General features: G+C 31.4%; 4 protein-coding genes across 6 annotated transcripts; all 4 read left to right on the top strand.

The window, feature by feature from the left end:
* Positions 1 to 92: 92 nt before the first annotated feature.
* LOC123908207 lies at positions 93 to 5,868 on the top strand. 3 transcript variants are annotated; one of them, XM_045958765.1, is made up of 7 exons: positions 93 to 525; positions 800 to 877; positions 973 to 1,056; positions 1,138 to 1,576; positions 1,665 to 2,593; positions 2,696 to 3,898; positions 3,989 to 5,868. In XM_045958765.1, the coding sequence occupies exons 1-7, from the start codon at positions 273 to 275 to the stop codon at positions 5,647 to 5,649; spliced, it is 4,647 nt and encodes a 1,548-aa protein (XP_045814721.1). In that variant the 5' UTR covers positions 93 to 272; the 3' UTR covers positions 5,650 to 5,868. The 3 variants fall into 3 exon arrangements, with proteins under 3 accessions (XP_045814721.1, XP_045814722.1, XP_045814723.1); XM_045958766.1 differs by having other exon boundaries at positions 252 to 525; positions 979 to 1,056; positions 3,989 to 5,798; XM_045958767.1 differs by lacking the exon at positions 800 to 877 and having other exon boundaries at positions 266 to 525; positions 3,989 to 5,662.
* A 1,528-nt stretch (positions 5,869 to 7,396) lies between these two features.
* LOC123908197 lies at positions 7,397 to 10,684 on the top strand. Its single transcript, XM_045958754.1, has 9 exons — positions 7,397 to 8,145; positions 8,240 to 8,507; positions 8,608 to 8,704; positions 8,789 to 8,910; positions 9,003 to 9,087; positions 9,179 to 9,466; positions 9,548 to 9,665; positions 9,768 to 9,956; positions 10,062 to 10,684. Exons 1-9 carry the CDS (start codon positions 7,942 to 7,944, stop codon positions 10,392 to 10,394), a joined length of 1,704 nt encoding a protein of 567 aa, XP_045814710.1. The 5' UTR covers positions 7,397 to 7,941; the 3' UTR covers positions 10,395 to 10,684.
* A 597-nt stretch (positions 10,685 to 11,281) lies between these two features.
* Positions 11,282 to 12,190, top strand: LOC123909083. The gene is made up of 3 exons (XM_045959858.1): positions 11,282 to 11,531; positions 11,629 to 11,707; positions 11,796 to 12,190. The coding sequence occupies exons 1-3, from the start codon at positions 11,512 to 11,514 to the stop codon at positions 12,048 to 12,050; spliced, it is 354 nt and encodes a 117-aa protein (XP_045815814.1). The 5' UTR covers positions 11,282 to 11,511; the 3' UTR covers positions 12,051 to 12,190.
* Positions 12,191 to 13,819: 1,629 nt separating this feature from the next.
* On the top strand, positions 13,820 to 17,009 carry LOC123909105. The gene is made up of 8 exons (XM_045959881.1): positions 13,820 to 14,505; positions 14,596 to 14,692; positions 14,803 to 14,924; positions 15,271 to 15,355; positions 15,445 to 15,732; positions 15,828 to 15,930; positions 16,026 to 16,214; positions 16,348 to 17,009. Exons 1-8 carry the CDS (start codon positions 14,232 to 14,234, stop codon positions 16,585 to 16,587), a joined length of 1,398 nt encoding a protein of 465 aa, XP_045815837.1. The 5' UTR covers positions 13,820 to 14,231; the 3' UTR covers positions 16,588 to 17,009.
* Positions 17,010 to 18,643: the final 1,634 nt, after the last annotated feature.

Here is an 18,643-nt window from a genome sequence, read left to right as displayed (position 1 = left end):
AAAAAAAAAAAAAGATATAACAAGTTGTGGTTGTATTTTGTCGGTTAGTGGTTGTTATTCCCTTCGTCTAGATTCCAATAGAATATTTTCCTATATTCTCCCTGATAAAAATATTATATTCTTTACTTGGTGTTCAAGTTTTTCTTTGATTCTTTACATCATGTGCATATTAATTAATCTATATTCTATTTGATTTTGTTTGTTGGCGGATATACTATAAATACCCCTCACTCTATTGTGTATTCACCTCTGTTATCACCTTTTTTACAATTATGGACCAAAGAAACATTCGTAGTCCAGCATCTGTTGCTCGGCAGAGGCGTCTCCGGAGAAAGTTGATATTGATCCAAAAGAGGAACATTGCATTCCAACCTACTTCCATTCCAGAATCCAGTCCCAATCCAATGGTTGTTGATAATCCATCGTCTGTAGCTCGACAAAGACGTTTGGAAAGAAGAGAAAAATTAAAGGAAAAAAGGACTATGTTTCATGTCCATCGAACCCATTATGCAGTTAGAAATGGAAGTAAGTTATAGTTTTTTTTTTTTTTAAAAAAAAATAACTTTTTCACATGCTAATTAATTTAGATTGTCTTTTCGTTATACAGTTAATTGATTATATTTGTAATGTTAGTGTAGAATTGTTTTTTCGTTACATAGTGAGTGTATTTTTTTTTTGAATCGTACATAGTAAGTGTTTAATTATCTTCTGCAGTTTGTTTTTCTTGACAATAAATTATTTTTTTCAGAATAATATTGATTTTTTTTCCTTTTTTTTTTGTCATTATAATATTATTTAGTTTTCAAACGTACATCAAGATCAGGATTTCGTTCAAAGCGTCGTCGTATTAATGATCTTGGTCTACATTCATTGGAAAGTGAGTTTTCATCTGTCCGTTGTATTCAATTTAACTTTGATAATTGTTTTTGTAAATTTTTATTTTAAAATAGATAACCATATTTTAATGTCCAGCTATAGTGGAGGGTTCCGGTGGCAACTCAAATATCGGAGTGGATGAAGACAACACTGTGATATTTTCTTCGGCTGAAGCGCGAGGTACATTGTTGGATATTAATTAGTTTGTTTTTATAAGTTGTGTATCTTATTAATGATTAAAATGTTATTTTTATCATGTAGAATATTCCGATATTGGTGATATGAATGTGGTGTGTCCGAAATGCGATGCCTTGGTTTGGGATCTTGAGAAATTAAAGAAAAATTCTCATACTTCAGCATTTGAAGTATCTTTATGTTGTATGAGAGGAAAGGTTACCATTCCGCTGATGATTGAACCTCCTTTGCTTTTAAAGAACTTATTCAATGGTGTTGATGCAAGAAGTCGACATTTTATTTCAAATATTAGATCATACAATAACATGTTTGCTTTTACTTCAATGGGAGGCAAGATTTTGAAGGGGGAAAATACCGGACGCGGTCCTCCCAATTTTGTCATAGGTGGACAAAACTATCATAGGATTGGAAGTTTAATTCCGAACGAAGGCTACAGACCCAAATTTGCACAGATGTATATATATGACACTGAGCATGAAGTTACAAATCGTTTGTCTCATTTTAGGTATTTATTTCATTTATTTGGTGAATTTATTTGAATTAATTATATTTAAATTAATTGAACTTACTTTAAATCCTTTTTATTTTTACAGTGATAATTCCACGGGAAAGAATCTTGATCCATCTTTGGTAGCTGATTTGCTGAAATTAATGGATGATCATAATATTTTGGTAAAGAGCTTTCGAATGGTTCGTGAGTTTCGCCAGCTTAATCAAAACATTCCGGTGCAGCTTCGTTTATTTCGCAATAGAACGGCCGATGTCCGTGTATATAATGTTCCTGAAATTAGCGAAGTTGCTGCTTTAATTGTTGGCGATTTTGATAGTTCAGAATGCGGGAGAGATATTGTGGTTCGTGAGAAGGATGGCCATCTTCAACGTATCCACGAGACTCATTCCAAGTTTATACCGCTGCAGTATCCGCTTCTTTTTCCTTACGGTGAGGATCAATATTCTGAAGACATTAGGCGCAACTCATTGACTTCCTCTTTGAGCACGAAGAGACGTGAGAGGGTCACTTTGCGCGAGTTTGGTGCTTTTCGTATGCAAGAACGACATTCTGAATTCTCCGGTTTGTTAAACAGCAAGAGACTTTTCCAACAATTTTCAGTGGATTTGTACTCAATGATTGAGGCTCAGAGGCTGTCCTATGTCAGAAATAATCAGAGTAATATTCGTTCTGGCTTTTTGCTCGGGGTCGAAGAAGCTGTTAGTCGCGGTGACGTTGATGCTTCTTCCATTGGTTCGCGTGTTGTTTTGCCTTCGTCATTCACCGGCGGTAGACGGTATATGTTTAATAATTGTCAGGACGCTATGGCCATTTGCAAAAAATTTGGTTATCCTGATTTGTTTTTGACTGTTACTTGCAATCCAACCTGGGAAGAAATTCAGCGACATCTTTATAAATCTGGTAACAGTGCTCCATATCGACCGGATATTAGTTGCAGGGTATTCCAGATGAAATTGGAAGAGATGATGAATGATTTCAAAAAGGGGAAATACTTTGGAAAAGTAATTGCAAGTAAGTTGTTTTACATATGTTTTTTTTTTACATATAAGTATGTATTCTACACGATATGTAAATTAATTTTTTTGGATTTCATAACATTTATAAATTTGATAGGTTTGTATACTATTGAGTTTCAAAAGAGGGGTCTGCCACATGCTCATATTCTATTGTGGTTGCACCGGCGTAACAAACTAGATTCTCCGAAGTCAATTGATTCAGTCATTTGTGCTGAGCTACCCGATGAAGCTCTATATCCGAAACTTTTTTCAGCTGTAACAAGATTCATGATTCATGGTCCTTGTGGCATAGCTAGGCCAAGTTCTCCCTGCATGAGAAATCGATCATGTTCCAAATTTTATCCAAAGAAGTTTGTTGATCGAACAACTTTTGATGAAAGTGGCTATCCCGTATATCGTCGTCGAGATCTTGGTGTGACGGTGCTAAAAAAAGATGTCCAGCTTGACAATCGCAGTGTTGTTCCTTATAATCCATCTCTCATAATGAAGTATCAGGCCCATGTTAACATTGAGTTTTGCAACAAATCTAATTGCATCAAGTATTTGTTCAAGTACATCACCAAGGGAGTAGATAGGGTAACCGCGACTTTGCAGGTTGGTGATGAAGAGGTTGTTGATGAAATTCAACAGTATTACGATTGCAGATATTTGTCTCCATCGGAGTCTATTTGGAGGTTATTTGCTTTTGATATTCACAGAAGATGGCCACCTGTCCAGAGACTGACTTTTCATCTGAGAGACGAACAAAGAGTCGTTTTCAAGGACACCACCAATTTGGAAGATGTTTTATCTCGAAATAGGGATAAAAATACAATGTTTCTTGCTTGGATGGAGGCAAATAGCGAATATGACTCGGGTAGAAGCTTAACCTATTGCCAATTCCCTACGAAGTTTGTTTACGATTCAAAAAAACGTAGGTGGAAGCCAAGAAAGCAGGGTCAATCGATTGGTAGACTCACATTTGTTCCTCATAGCAACCGAGAATTGTATTACATGCGACTATTGTTGAATATCCAGGTTGGTTGCACATGTTTTGAAGATATTCGAACTGTTGATGGACATGTTTATGATTCTTATCGCGAAGCTTGTGACGAGTTGGGTTTACTTGCAAATGATCGTGAATTTATTGATGCTATTGATGAACTCTCAATTCTTGGAACTGGTTCATACGTTCGTAATGTTTTTTCTGTGTTACTATTGACATCATGTATGAGTGATCCAGGGAAAGTTTTTGAACATCAATGGGAAAATCTGTCGGACGGAATCCTATTCGACAGACGACGTGCTTTAAATCAACCAGGTTAGTACTTTTAATGCTTTATTTAAACTCATTTTTTTTTTATATTATAATTTCTGCGTTGGATGTTTTTAATTTTTTTTTTTGTTGTAGATCTCATTATACCTTCAGAAGAGTTGAAACAGATGTGTTTGATTGAAATTGATAAATTACTGCGTCGTAATGGATTGACTTTAACTGACTTTGAGTGCATGCCTAAAATATTATCTCCAGAGATTGATCCCTATGACAACTTGCTAATATATAACGAGTTGTCTTATGGTTCAAGTGAGATGTTGTCCAAGCATGATGAATATTTTAAATCTCTAAATGAAGACCAGATGCATGCTTATGATATAATTGTCAGCGCAGTAAATAATAAGACTGGTGGCATGTTTTTTGTTGATGGTTTCGGAGGTACAGGGAAGACTTTCTTGTGGAATACATTGTCTTTTCGTTTTCGCTCGGAAAACAAAATAGTTCTAAATGTAGCTTCCAGTGGCATTGCTTCTCTACTACTTCCCGGTGGAAGAACTGCTCACTCACAATTTGCTATTCCACTCAATTTAACCGAAGAATCGTGTTGCAGAATTGAGAAAAATAGTAAGAAGGCAGATTTGTTAGTTATGGCAAGTTTAATTATTTGGGATGAAGCTCCGATGATAAATAGGTCAGCTTTTGAAGCATTTGATAGAACTTTGCGTGATATCATGAGCAACCATGTTGGAGGTGCATCGGAGATTCCATTTGGTGGTAAAACTGTTGTGTTTGGTGGTGATTTTCGGCAGATTCTACCAGTTGTTCCCAAGGGAGGTAGGCCGGATATTGTTCATGCAACTATTAATTCATCTCCTTTGTGGCGTTTTTGTACAGTTTTGAAACTATCCAAAAATATGAGGCTCCAAAGTTCTTCAGATATGAATGAAATGAAATCTTTGACTGATTTTGCCAAATGGAATCTTGATATCGGGGATGGCAAAATAGGTGTTGACGATGATGGGCAGTATCTTATTGAAATTCCCGATGATCTTTGTATTAAAGGTTCAGGTGATCATGTACGTGATATTGTTGATGCGGTTTACCCTGAATTGCTTGAGAATATTTCAAACGATGATTTTTTCCAAGATCGAGCTATTTTGACACCGACTCTTGAGCTGGTTGAGAAGGTTAATGATTTCGTACTATCACTAATTCCAGGTGAAGCATCTGAGTATCTAAGCTGTGATTCAATTTGCAAGTGTGATGAAGATGTTGGAATTGATCGTCGTTGGATAACAACCGAGTTTTTGAATGACATTAAATGTTCTGGATTGCCTAATCATAAGTTGCGTTTTAAGGTTGGTGTTCCGGTTATTCTTCTTCGCAATATTGATGTGTCTGCTGGTTTATGCAACGGTACGCGGTTGGTTATAAATCATCTTGGGAAAACAATAATTGGTGCACGTATATTGAATGGTTCTCATGGTGGGGAACAAGTATATGTTACAAGGATGAAGTTAATGCCATCTGATTCTAATGCTGCTATTACTTTTGAGAGACGCCAATTTCCATTTTCCTTGTGTTTTGCGATGACTATTAATAAAAGTCAAGGACAAACTTTATCAAATGTTGGATTGTACCTTCCAAGACCTGTATTCACTCATGGTCAGCTTTATGTTGCTATCTCGCGTGTGAAGACAAGGACTGGTCTCAAAATTTTAATAGTCGATGAAAATGGCGAAGCTTCTAATACTACTGTCAATTTTGTTTACCGAGAAGTATTTCAGAAGATTTAAAGTTATGCATAGATATAATGTACGGTATTAAATTAGTTAATATTTGTATTTGGAATGTCTGCTGCCCATCTTATTTATAGCACGTAGTACTAAATGTGATTTATAAGAATAAGAATATGAATAAACTATCTAATTGAATCTTTATGTGATTTTTTACTCTTCCATTGTATAAGCAATATATTAAATAGATGAAAAGATTTAGTATGCAATTATCTTAAATTACAATTGGTGTATATTAGATATATAAATATGGAAAGATGATTATGAGCATTGATTCTAAATGATTAATAGAATCATAACAACATATTTCTATCATGTATATATATATATATGATTATCTATCAATGAAAAAGGCACGGCCTAAATTATCTTATATGGTATCAGAGCGACTTCCGTTGCAACTCTTCGATGACTTTCGTGATAGTCTCAACATTCGTTCACCTCCAGTTTCGACTACGGCGGTGTGTTAGATATATAAATATGGAAAGATGATTATGAGAATTGATTCTAAATGATTAATAGAATCATAACAACATATTTCTTTCATATATATATATATATATATATATATATATATATATATATATATATATATATATATATATATATGATTATCTATCAATGAAAAAGACACGGCCTAAATTATCTTATAGTGTACTCATCGTATAGCAGTTTTTAGAATGATGTGAATTTAAAAACTAAGGCAGTTAATTTCTTTTTATATGAAATAGCATGAATGAATACTATAATAAATAAATGTTAAATTTACGGTGTGAGCCATATCCATATTAAATAAAAATTACTTATTTAAAAATTAATAATAATAAACTAAGTTCAATTAATGTTATACTACTAAAATCCCAGTTTTTACTTTAATTTTACGTAGGAAGTAGCAGGTTATGTTATATCTCTCAGGACTTATTATTTATTATCGCTTTTAGTCGTTTCATTTTTATTCTAACTTTGTTTTCAGATATATATATTGAGTTTAGATTAAATTGTTTTCGTGTGATGGGCTTTTGCCCTCTATGTAATAAAAAAAAAATTGTTTTCGTATGTTGGTATTTTCATATGTATCTGGTTAGATAAATAAATCTATACATTGGTATTCTTTGAATTCTTTGATGTATTTATAAGGGAACCCGTCGATTAAAAGTGGTGAATTATTTTGTTTGCATAAGATAAACAATAAAGTTCAAAAGGATTCAAATAATTGTTTACCATCTTCAACTACTGCATGAAATAAAGAAATAAGAAGATCATTAAATAAACAAACTCAACAATTTCTACCATATTTTTCTCTCCTAATAAACAAACTCAACAATTTCTACCATATTTTTACATTTTATCTTCCTATTATACCCTTATTTTAATTCACCAATAAATTCATTTTATTTTTTTCACACATTTTATCTTTCCAATAAACTTTATATATTATATACCAAAAAAAATTAATATTTTATTTACCCGAAAAAAACTTTAGTTTTTAAAATATATATTAAATAATTTACGGTTTGAACAACTATTCCTAAATATTTAGAATTTATATGAGAATATAATAGACAAAATATAACCTTAAATTATCAAAAAAATAAATAATTTGAAACAATTGTTTTCTAAAACGACAAAGAATAAGAAACGGAGCGAGTAATACTATTGAAAGTTATTTAAACTTTCTTAAAGTCATTAGTTAAAATAAATTTTAAAGGATTTGGTTAAATTTGATGTGGTTATAATTCTATTTTCTATGTCATGGTAAAGTTGGGTGGTCCAACGCCATGGTCTAGGAACAAATTTAGCCCAATTTTGTGTCAAAATTTGTTTTGGCCCAACTTTACGAATATTACAAAGAAAGGTATTGATTTTTTTTTTTTAAATAATAAATTCATTCGTAAAGTTGAAATTGATAATATTATCTCACAAAACCCTTTGGCCGTATCAATGTTTTACAAACCAAAATTTTTCTTCCTAAAGTTGCATATTTTTTTTCTTTCGAAAATTATATTTAGGCTTTTCTTCCTATTCCGCCTCATTCGCTTTTGCTGTTCACTATTCAAATTGTACAAATTGAATGAGATCTGGAACTTTCTTCTTCCACGCTCACTTATTAGATTCTGATTCTAATTATCATATTCTTTTGGCGGCATATAATTTGTACTTTTCATGGTGGATTAGAATCTCTGTATAATCCTTTTTCTTCCACTGTTATGTGTCAGTTTAAAAATATTTGTAATAGCGTTCATTATTCTCCTATTTTATCTATAAATACCATTTGAAGTTGTTCAATGTCGAATGCGTTTGAGGCTCAATCAATCAGAAATTCGTATTTGGCTTTATTGCGACGAAATGGGTTCTTCGTTTGACATGTTGTCCGATGTTATCCCTGGACGTGATTCATGGAATTTCAGAGTTCGTGTTCTTCGAATGTGGCCAGTTCATTCGTTTATGAGTCCTGGCGAGGTTAATGGGTTGGAAATGGTCCTTATTGATGAGAAGGTTCTGTTGTTATTTTGATTATAATTAGTATTTGTTTTTTAGTGTATCAACGTTTTTAGTCATAATTAATTTTTTGAGTTTTTGAATATTACAGGGAGGAAAGATTCATGCCTCAATAAGGAAACAATTGCTCTATTTATTTGATAAGAAAATTAATGAAGGAGATGTTTATAAACTCTCCCATTTTGCTGTTGCTCCAAGTGTTGGTGGATATCGTCCGACTCTTCATCCTTACAAGTTGGTATTTCAGATGAAGACAAAGGTTCAGATTTGTGATGGTCCTGATATTCCTTCTTTTGGTTTTAACTTTACTGATCTTGATGTAGTTTCAAGCTATACTGCTGACTTTGGCTTCTTACTAGGTTGGTTGATTTGATATATATTATTTTATATTTTAATGTTTGTCTGTAACTAATTTTGAGTGTGGGTTTTTTTTTTTTTTCATTTATTTTACTTAATTAGATGTTATGGGTGTAATGACTGGTATATCAACTGAAAGGGAGTATCTTCGTGATGACAAACTGGTAAAAATGATTGTGCTCGAGCTAACTGATCAGAGGTAATTCGTACCTCATTCATCTATTTTTTTTTTTTCTTTTTTTTTCCTACTATTCATAACCGATTTAAATATTTATATACGTAGCGGTAAGTGTGAATGCGCATTGTTTGGTGACTATGTTGATGAGCTACAAAGGTTAATTGGTAATTCCTCGAAAGGCCTGCCCGTTGTTGTGATTCAGTTTGCTAAGATTAAAATTTTTAGAGGTAAAGTCTATAAATTTCTGTAGTTAGTTTTTGTAGTAGTTGAAATTAGTTCTTAATGTTTTCTATTAATATACAATTTATTCCAATTGCAGAGAAAGCTTCTTTACAGAATGTCATGAAAACTACTAGGATATTTGTTGATCCTAAGACCGAAGAGGCCGAAGCTCTCAAAAAAGGGTCCGTGTCTTGAGAAAATCCAAGTTTAAATTTACATTGCGTTGATTATTTTATATATGATGTTTTTTTCCTTATTTTGTGTCTTTTTTAGACTGGCCATTGGTGGACTTGCAACTTCATCTTCTGTTTCTATAATTGGTCCTCGTCCTAGAACTTCTTTTGAGGATGATTTCCTGAAGTTATATCCCAAAAAAAGTATTGGACAGCTTGAGTCTCTGAGTGATGAAGGAACATTTGTTGTCTGTGCTGTGATAGATGGGTTTGCTGATGGAGAGAAATGGTGGTACCCTTCCTGTAAGTGTCATAGGAGTGTTGTAGCTGATTCAGGTGCTTTTTATTGCAAAGGATGCGATAAACATGTTTATGTTACCTCTCCAAGGTATCTATACAGTCCTCGGATTCAATTTGTTTGTAGTTTTTCTATAATGCATCTCTTAATATAATTTATATTGTTCAACAGGTATAAAGTTAAAGCTAATGTATTTGATGGTGAATCTTTTGCCGTCTTTGTTATTTTCGACGGTGATATGCAGTATCTCATTCAGAAGCAATGTTCTGCGTTGGTTGTATCAGTCAGGGTATTATTTTATTTTTTATGTTTATATAGTATTCTTATTTTTTTTTTTAATATTTATACCTAAAGTAACTGTTTTGTCAATTAATTGTTTAAATTTAATTAGGGTGAAAACGCTGGCCTCTACCCCTCTGAATTTGATGACTTGAAGGGCATGAAACTTTTGTTCAAGATTGAAAAAAAAGTTTCTCCAAGTGGTCGATTTGATGGGTCCTACCGTGTTAAGAGAGTGTGCAAAGAAGCTTCCATTGTTGAAGCTTTTGATTTACAAGAAAATGAGTCATCTCCTGTTGAGGTATGGAGTAAAATTAATATTTAGTTATCTTTCATGTTTTGTTAGATGTATATATTGAAAAGGAATTAAATGATTTATCTGATATCTATATGTTTGTTGGATTAGGATATTACTGAATCTGGTTCTTCCCTTACCCGTGTTGCTGAAAATGGAATTGAATTGTCTGGGAAGTCTGAGTCATTGAAATTTGCTGAAGATGTTTTGGTCACACCTAATTGTGCCGTTTTGGATGAGTCTGTTGGGGATTCCTCTGATGTTGTTATAGTTGCTGATGAGAATGACAGTGATACCTATGTTGGTATGTCTGCTGCCAAGAAAAGAAGGTTAAAGAAGGTTAATGTTAGATCCTCTAAGCGAAACCTAACTGATGATTTTGATGAAGCCATTTCTTCAAAACCAAATGTTGCTCTCAAGGTTCCCAAAATTGAAAAAGAATGAGCTGATTACCTGTTGGATGTGTTTGGGTGTTAACTTTGTAAGATATAATTACAAGTATTTGTCTAAATAAATCTATATCTGCAAGTTGCATTAGCATGTTATGCAGTTAGTTTGGTTATATTGTCCAAGTTATATGTGACTTTAAGTTTATTATGAGTGGGAAATATCTTTAGGCTCATTTAAAGATATTTTGTTGTGTTGTTTATGAGGTAAAAGGAGATGTCTTTAACCTCTTAATTAGTAAGTATTAGTGTTGTGAAATATATCATATTTGTTTTTGTTTGGTGATATTTTGCTTGGTCAAATTTTTTAATTTTGTCTGAAGATATAAATTTCTTATTTGAGTTTATATCTTTTTATTTTATTACTAAATTTTCTCAAACGGGACTTTAACATATATACAAATGTATAAGTTATGGCGCTTTTAATTGTATTTAAAACTTGTGTAAAAAAAAAATTCTATTTAAAACAAATCCTAAAAAAATGATTAATAATTATCCTAAAAAAAAGTTTATTTAAAATTTAAAACCCGACTGTAAAAATTGTTCCAGAATTGCTCCATGGTACGAGACTTACCGGAATTAGATCCAGTCCTATACTAATTATTTTATTTTGTTATAATCAAATTATACTACTAATATTTTATAGTGGATTTCTTTTTAATTGTTTCAAAAATAAAATAAAGTATTTCAGAAAAATAAAAGACCTTTTAACATTACGTCAAAAAAAAAAAAGACCTTTTAACATTTTAGTAGCCCCAATTCACAAGCCCACAAAAAAAAAAAAAAAAGAAGAAAAAAAAACAAAAAACAAGCAATTTAATTGGGCCGGGTGATAAACAAAATATAGCCCAGTTATTGTTATATACAACCCTATTGTTCAACCTAATCCTATTCAACCTAATGTTAAGGAAAACAGCCGCTCAGAGAGTTTAGGGAGTGAAGGGATAGATGGAAAACAACGCATTCCACACACACTTCCATTTTTTTCAAACGTGATTTCAGTCACCGTAAAATCAATTCTCTGTCACTTTGCCAAACATTCTCTAAAAGGAGGAAAATCACGCTTGGGTCTTGCTCTCGCAGTCCGAACCAAACATACGCTGAATAGATCTGTAATGTCAACTGTTCCTTTAAGGTATATAAAAAAAAATCGATATATTTTTTGTTCATATGGTTTGATATTACTATTGTAGTTTGCTAAGTTGTTGGTTTATGTTTATGGAATGGGACAGCAATGGTGTTCGTGGTTTACCTGTTTGGGTGTGGCAACAAACCATCAAAAAGCATGAAGGCGATGGATATGGAGTTATCGTAAGTTTTTGTCATTTGTAAAATGGTAATATTAAATTGGTATTTTTGTATTTAGGACATGAAATGAAGTTATGGTGTTTGATTTCAGGAATTTCCTGAGTTTGTTGCTATGCATTTTTTGACGAAGGAACCCAGACCAATAACATTGATTGATGAAGAAAATTCACAGTCTTATGAATGTCAGATTGAGATTGTTAATGATGGAAGCAACAACAAATATATTGTAAAAGGTTGGTTCAAATATTTGGAAGAAGTTGGATTGGATGATGGGGAGAGGGTGTTGATTCAGGTTGAAAAGCCCCCAAACAAGATGTATGTTTATAGGTTGATTGGGTTATATTGATTAGGAAATTGTTGTTGTGTATTGTTTGTTTTATTTGTTGAAAAAATGTCAAATTTGTAATGGTATTGTCGAATTTATGATATAATGTGTACTGTGTTAGAGTTTGAAGTTTGGTTGAAATGAACAAGAACTTTGATGAATTAGAAGGAACAAACTACCAAAGCTAGATATGAATAGTTCAAACTACCAAAGCTAGATATGTCTCTTTTGTTTGTGTTTTCATGTGATTTTTTTTTTGTCTCTGTTTTATGTTATATATGTCTGATATCGATATTTAATTTAAATCCTTTATATTTAATTTAAATTCGATAATGTTTTATTTCAAATGATTGATACATCGCTGTTTCATTATATAATTTTGATTCACCGGAATATGAGATTCAATGGATAATTTTAGAAGCCCATATTGTTAGTCATGGAACTTACACTATGTTTGGATGTAAAAGAGATAGAGAAGAGAGAAATAGTGAAGAGAGAAATAAGAGAGAAGAGAGATAGGAGAGAAATTGACTGTCCACCGTACCAATTTAAAATTAGGGAAAAGCAAAAATGTTCCCTAACGGCATATATTAGTTTAGTGATTAAAAAAAAATTAAAATATTTTTATATATTTTTTATTCATTATATTAGAAATTATTTGGAAAAAAGTTGGTTCAGCAAAAATATATGGTTGTGTTCATGCAATTAATTTAGGAAATTAATTTATATCCTTATTTTGAATTTGTAATTGTTATTGTTATTTTTTCTTCGGCCGTAAAATTGAAAATAAACTGTTTATGTTATTTTAATTTTATTTTAAAATACTTTTCTTTTTACCCTTAATCTTTTATTTTGGAACTATCATTCAATTTATTTATCTTTTTGGTCTTACAATCAATTAAATTTCATTCAAGGGTTAGTTCTGACATTATTTTGTTCAAGTCATTTCGATAAAGGTTGTTGTGAATCAAACCTTGATCATCCATATCAAGTTTATTGTCAATAAGCACCGAGCTAACCGACAAGTTTGTATCATTCATCTTATTCAAAAAAAAAATTGTATCATGTATTTGTTATATATACATAAGTTACGTGTGTTTGTTTTTTTTTTTTTTTTGTGATAAGCACCAATTTGGGTTTTAATGTATTGAAACAAAATTACTAACATCACTCCTCATCTATCTCTTCAAAATGTAAAAAAAAAAAAATACCTTCAAAAAATAATTTTTAAGAATAAAACAGAATTCTCTAGAACTTCTCATTTAACTAATAAAAAAAATATAAAAAGTAATTAAAATCATTTCATGATATTTGAGAACACTCTAGACCCCAAAGACCCTGAGTTATTCGATGACTTTTTCTTTTCTTTGGGTAGACATTCATCTCTCAATTTTCTGTAATTTTTGCCTCTCTCAAGTTGCATGTTTAATCCGATGGATGGCATCATCTTTTCTTCCCTTTAATTCAGTTTTTAGGTTGCCAAAATCTCTAATTTTTCAACTGTGTTCTCACTGTTGTTTTGGTTGAAGCTTCCATGGAGATTGGGTGCTCACCATTCTTACTCCCCCACTTTCGTTTTTCACCAAATTTGCAAATCTAAGGATAAAGTGTTCCAGAGAATTAAAAAAATTGATGCTCGAGGAAAAGGAAAATTGATTATTCTCTGCATATACGCAACATACCATACCTTCCACACTGTTGCAATCTAAGAAATTTCAAGGAGGTTCCATTGTTGTATCAACTCAATGACATCAGGTACACAGTAATTTTATTTGATGCGTTTATTGTTCATCTGACTTATTTGCATCTTATTCAGCATAATTTTGTATTTATGTAATTGTTAATTTCCTTTTTTATATATTCTATTTTGGATTTTTTAATAACAGTTGTTTCTCTTTTTCTATATATAGATAAGGTCATTTACAGTTCACTCCCAAGTAATTCCAATGAATCTTATATTTCCAATGAATCATAAATTTGAAACTTTTTCTCCATTGTCCTCGCTGAAGTCAAATAAATTGGAATGGCAAATAAAAGTTAGAGTTATTAGTTTGACACATAATATGAGTGATGTTATTGCTGGACATGTAAATTCAATGGAGTTGATTTTACTTGACTGTGAGGTTGATATATAGTTCTCTTTATCTAAAATGGCTTTGTCTTAATAAGTTATTCTTGGCTTTAATTTATTTCATATTTTTTATGCAGAACAATAAGATACAAGCAAGTGTTCCATTCCACTTGGTTCGCCGTTTTTCTGATCATATACGAGAGAAAGAAATTTATGTCATTTACTACTTTCGTGTGATTCATAATCTCAAAGCTTCTATTGTTTCTCATAACAATCGCAGATTAATTTTCTGTAAGAGAACAAAGATATATCCATCTCAGAGTCTTGCCATTGATGCTCATGGCTTGTCATTTGTTTCTGCTAATGAAATACTTGCTCGAAAGCATAATATCAAGTGTTTAGTTGGTAATATATTAAGTTTATCCTTACTGTTAGTACAAGAATATGTTTATTATTTGAAACTTACTGAGACTATTTTTTTTTTTGTGCATGCAGATACTATTGGTGTTCTTTTAACTTTTCAATTTGATACTGTGGAATTATCTCCTCCACGCTTTAGTCCTGGGGTTAAATTTGAGGTTGCTGATCAGAGGTGTTTTTTTCTACATCATAAACTATATTTTTATGAACAAATATTTGTATTTGTTGGTTTATTAAAATTAATTTTGCTTATCATGTGATTTTTTGTCATGGTACGTACAGTGGAAGAGTTGCATGTTCCTTGAGTGGGAAATACGTTAGCGAGTTTCGTAAATATTTATCCACGTCATCAAACGCTCATCCCGTTGTAATTTTGCAGTTTGCAAAGATTTCTACTGAAAGAGGTGTTTGTATTCTAAGAATTTATTTATTTGGTGGTAGATTAATATTTGGTCACTAAAAGTGCTCTTTTGTCTCCTGGTCAAAAAAGTGAAACTTGATAGATTGAAATTTGTTTACTTTGACCTTCCCAAAGACTCCTTTTGTTCAGTGGTTTTGTTGTTTTCTTATTGGATGAATGCAGTTTAAAAGTTTACACTACACTAAATAAATGTGCACTATTTATTTTAATTTTTAGTTCTATTTATATTTTCAAATAATATCATATTGTTTAGTTTTTATTAATTAAATTTATTAGTTTTTGGTTCCATTAGATGGTTCTATTTTAATTTTTTTTCCATGTATTATTAGGTTACACCTGTCTTGAGAATTTTAAGGATGTTACTAAGATAATGATCAATCCTCCTATTCATCATGTGTTACAGTTCAATATTCGGTAAACCATGATTTAATTTATTTTTTTAGTTATTATTTCTATATACTGTTTTTTATTAAAGCTATTTATTGAATTGATTTTTATCATAGATTATCAAATTCTGGAGGTGTATACTCTCTTATTCATGGGAAACATTCCAATTCTGTCGTGGTGACTGATATCACTCCATTTGATCGTTTTTATCCACACAAAACTGTTCGTGAATTTATCGATACACAGGAGTCCGGATTTTTCGTGTTATGTGCTCGAGTTGTTGGTATATTTCACATAAATAAGTGGTGGTATCCCGTTTGCAAGTGTGGAAATTTTCTTGACATATGGGTTGGATGTTACTTCTGTGTCCAATGCAATATCCACGTTTTCTGTGTATCCTCGATGTATGTTCGGTTAACGATTATTTTTTTACTTATTTATAGTAGATATTAATCATAAAATGTATAGATATATTTAATTTAATTTTATATTTTTTTAGGTTTAAGTTACAGATCGCAATTGACGATGGGACATCAACTGTTCTTATTCAGTCGACACATTCTCCTCTTCGAGGAATTCACTGCCTTAATCATAGTTCATTGGTTAGAATTGTTTTTAAAATTTGGTATTAGTCGTCTGAAATTTGTAATTAATCTATGTGCCAATGCTAAGTGCATTCGATTGGTCATTCTTATAGGGAATAAAACATGCATTGGCTCATTATGGAAGCAAGGCTTTTGAGGGGAAAGAAATTCTTTTCATAGCTAGGAAGACTTCTAGATCAGAGTATAGGTTTGAAGATTATGTAGAAATCATAAACATGACCGATGAAGAGGGATCTGTTCGTCGTTTCCATGAGCTTGGCAATAACTTTACTCCTACGAAGGTTGTTATAATTTGGAAAAACTTTATTTTTTTAGTTCTTGAGATAAACAATATTCTTAATTAGATTTTGTTACATTCAACCCCTGCTGTTGTAACCTAATTTTCGTTAATTTCATGCTCCTATTTAAATGCAGTCGATATATATTGATCCATTTGCCCAACTTGACGTGGAGGCGCACGATAATGTATTAGTTTCAAGTGTGCAGAAATTTATCACTAAAGGGAAGAAGCCTTTGATTGATCTAGAAACTCCATCAAATTTTTCTTGTGTTACCCCTGGATCATTCTCTACCTCAAATTTGATCAAAGCTAGGAAGAAATTGTCGTATGCCTTTAGTGAGTGCACCGGTGAAAGGAACATCTTTGAATGCTAATTAAGTGAAGTATGATTTAAGCCAAAAGTTTTTGGTTGACGTGTGTACTCCTTAAATGTTATAGTTTGGTACATCTTGTGTTAATACTTCTTCCTCTTTCATATGTAAACAAAAATAACTTTTTTAGATTCATTGAAAAAGTAATATATTTGGTCTATATTTTAGACTAAATACATTCATTTTCCAATGAATCTAAAAAAGCCGGAGGTAGTATATGTCACATTATCTAATGTTTCAATGTACTGTGGCTGTATGTTTAGTCATATTTTTCATTCTATGTGCGTAGGATTAATTCAACTTGGTTGTTTGGTCATGTTTAAAGGATGTACTTGTGTAAGTTATATTTTGCTGCATCTAATGTTTGGTCAGGCTGTCCCAACAATGCATTAATAAAATAGATAATATCATCTATTCTTTTAGCAGCGCTAAAGTTTATTCCGAAGCACTGGATTTTATCGCCAATAGAGTAGATAATCTTACTTAATTTTTAAACTTAATTACCACGTTAAATTCCTTTCAAGTGGATTGAATTTTAATATGAAAGGTAACAACATTGGAATTTTTATAAGAGTTTAATTGTTGTGCACCGTTGGTGTAATTTTTTTTTACACATACATCTTATTACGCGTTGCCACATCATTTAGTGAATATGACACATCACATATTTTTAATTACCATACACGATATGTTCGTATATTATTTGACGCATGTATAAAATAACCTTACACCGACTGTGCATATAAATTAAATTTTTTTTTATAAATACATAAATAATTTTTCCCACTGAATTAATATTTCGAAATACATGGTAGGTTGAAGAGAAACAGTGGGTGGGATTTGAAAAATTGCATGAGATTTTTGTTATAAGGTTTGGGCCACTGAGTGTTTAATTCTACTTCCTGTGACCCAATTGTTTGCTGCAATTGTAAACTGTGATATATTATACTTTGATTTTTCTTTTTTTTTTAGCCCATAAATAAGAAATGGTAAAGGGAAAATATTCCAACCGACCGAATACTCTGCGTTGGATCAAAGATGTTATGATGCTCTGTACTGCATCACACTTATTTCATCTTTCTATTAAAAAAAAAAAATTTATAACCAAAATTTAGTTTTTAATCGGTATAATTAATCATATGAAGGACATCTTTGGATAGGTTGGAACAGAGTAGAAGATGATAGGATTGAGTTTTTTTTTTTGTATGAAATTAAGGGCAATGATTTAGCTGAGTTTGTTGCATCTCATGAGGAAAGGTTGGCTTCAGTGCCTTCTGGTTGTGGATGTGTTTTTCCGCTGAAGCTAAAAAAGAGAAGGTGGAGGGGAAAGATGAATCTGATGATGCAACTTGCCAAGTCTATTGAAATTTTGTTCAAAAGAGTTATGCACTGTGATTCAAATCCGGAGATTTTGTTCGTTTCAAAACTGATAGCCACATAAAATAAGTGTGATAAAGGATATCACATGTTATCTCAAGCCTTTTAATTAATTATTTTTTTGCCACATACCTTTTAATTATTTAGAGTTTGACTTATATGGGATATGGTGACATTATAAATTATAAAATTCATGTGTTTATTGTTAATTAGTAAATCTACATTGCTTGTCTGATGATATGATTTCTTCTTATTTAGTCTCCCTAGGCTATGTGTTAGTCATACCCCAATTAAAGACTTTTCCTCACCAAAAAAAATAAGACTGATTTTAAAGTAAAGACTATAACGGTAATTGTTCTATCCAACGGTAACATATATCCATCCCTTAATAGTAACAATATATTTTTTTTTTTGAATGGCATATAAAATATATATAATAAGGACGAAAATACAGTCAATACAAAAAAACCAAGAGTATAAATACTCTTCATAATAAAACAATAAGAAACAACTAAATAGTAACAATATATTTCATTTCAATCTAATAAATTTAGAGATATTTAAAATAGTTTATTTTGTTTTCTTAATGGCAAAATATCTTTTATTAGGGTACTTCTTTTCTTATTATCACTTGCTTCCTTATTATTTTTATTATTAATTATGAAGTATTTGGAACATAATT

This window comes from Trifolium pratense, linkage group LG2 (assembly GCF_020283565.1).
Source record: "Trifolium pratense cultivar HEN17-A07 linkage group LG2, ARS_RC_1.1, whole genome shotgun sequence".
Taxonomy (NCBI): Eukaryota; Viridiplantae; Streptophyta; class Magnoliopsida; order Fabales; family Fabaceae; genus Trifolium; species Trifolium pratense.
This window is presented reverse-complemented; position numbering and strand designations above follow the sequence as displayed.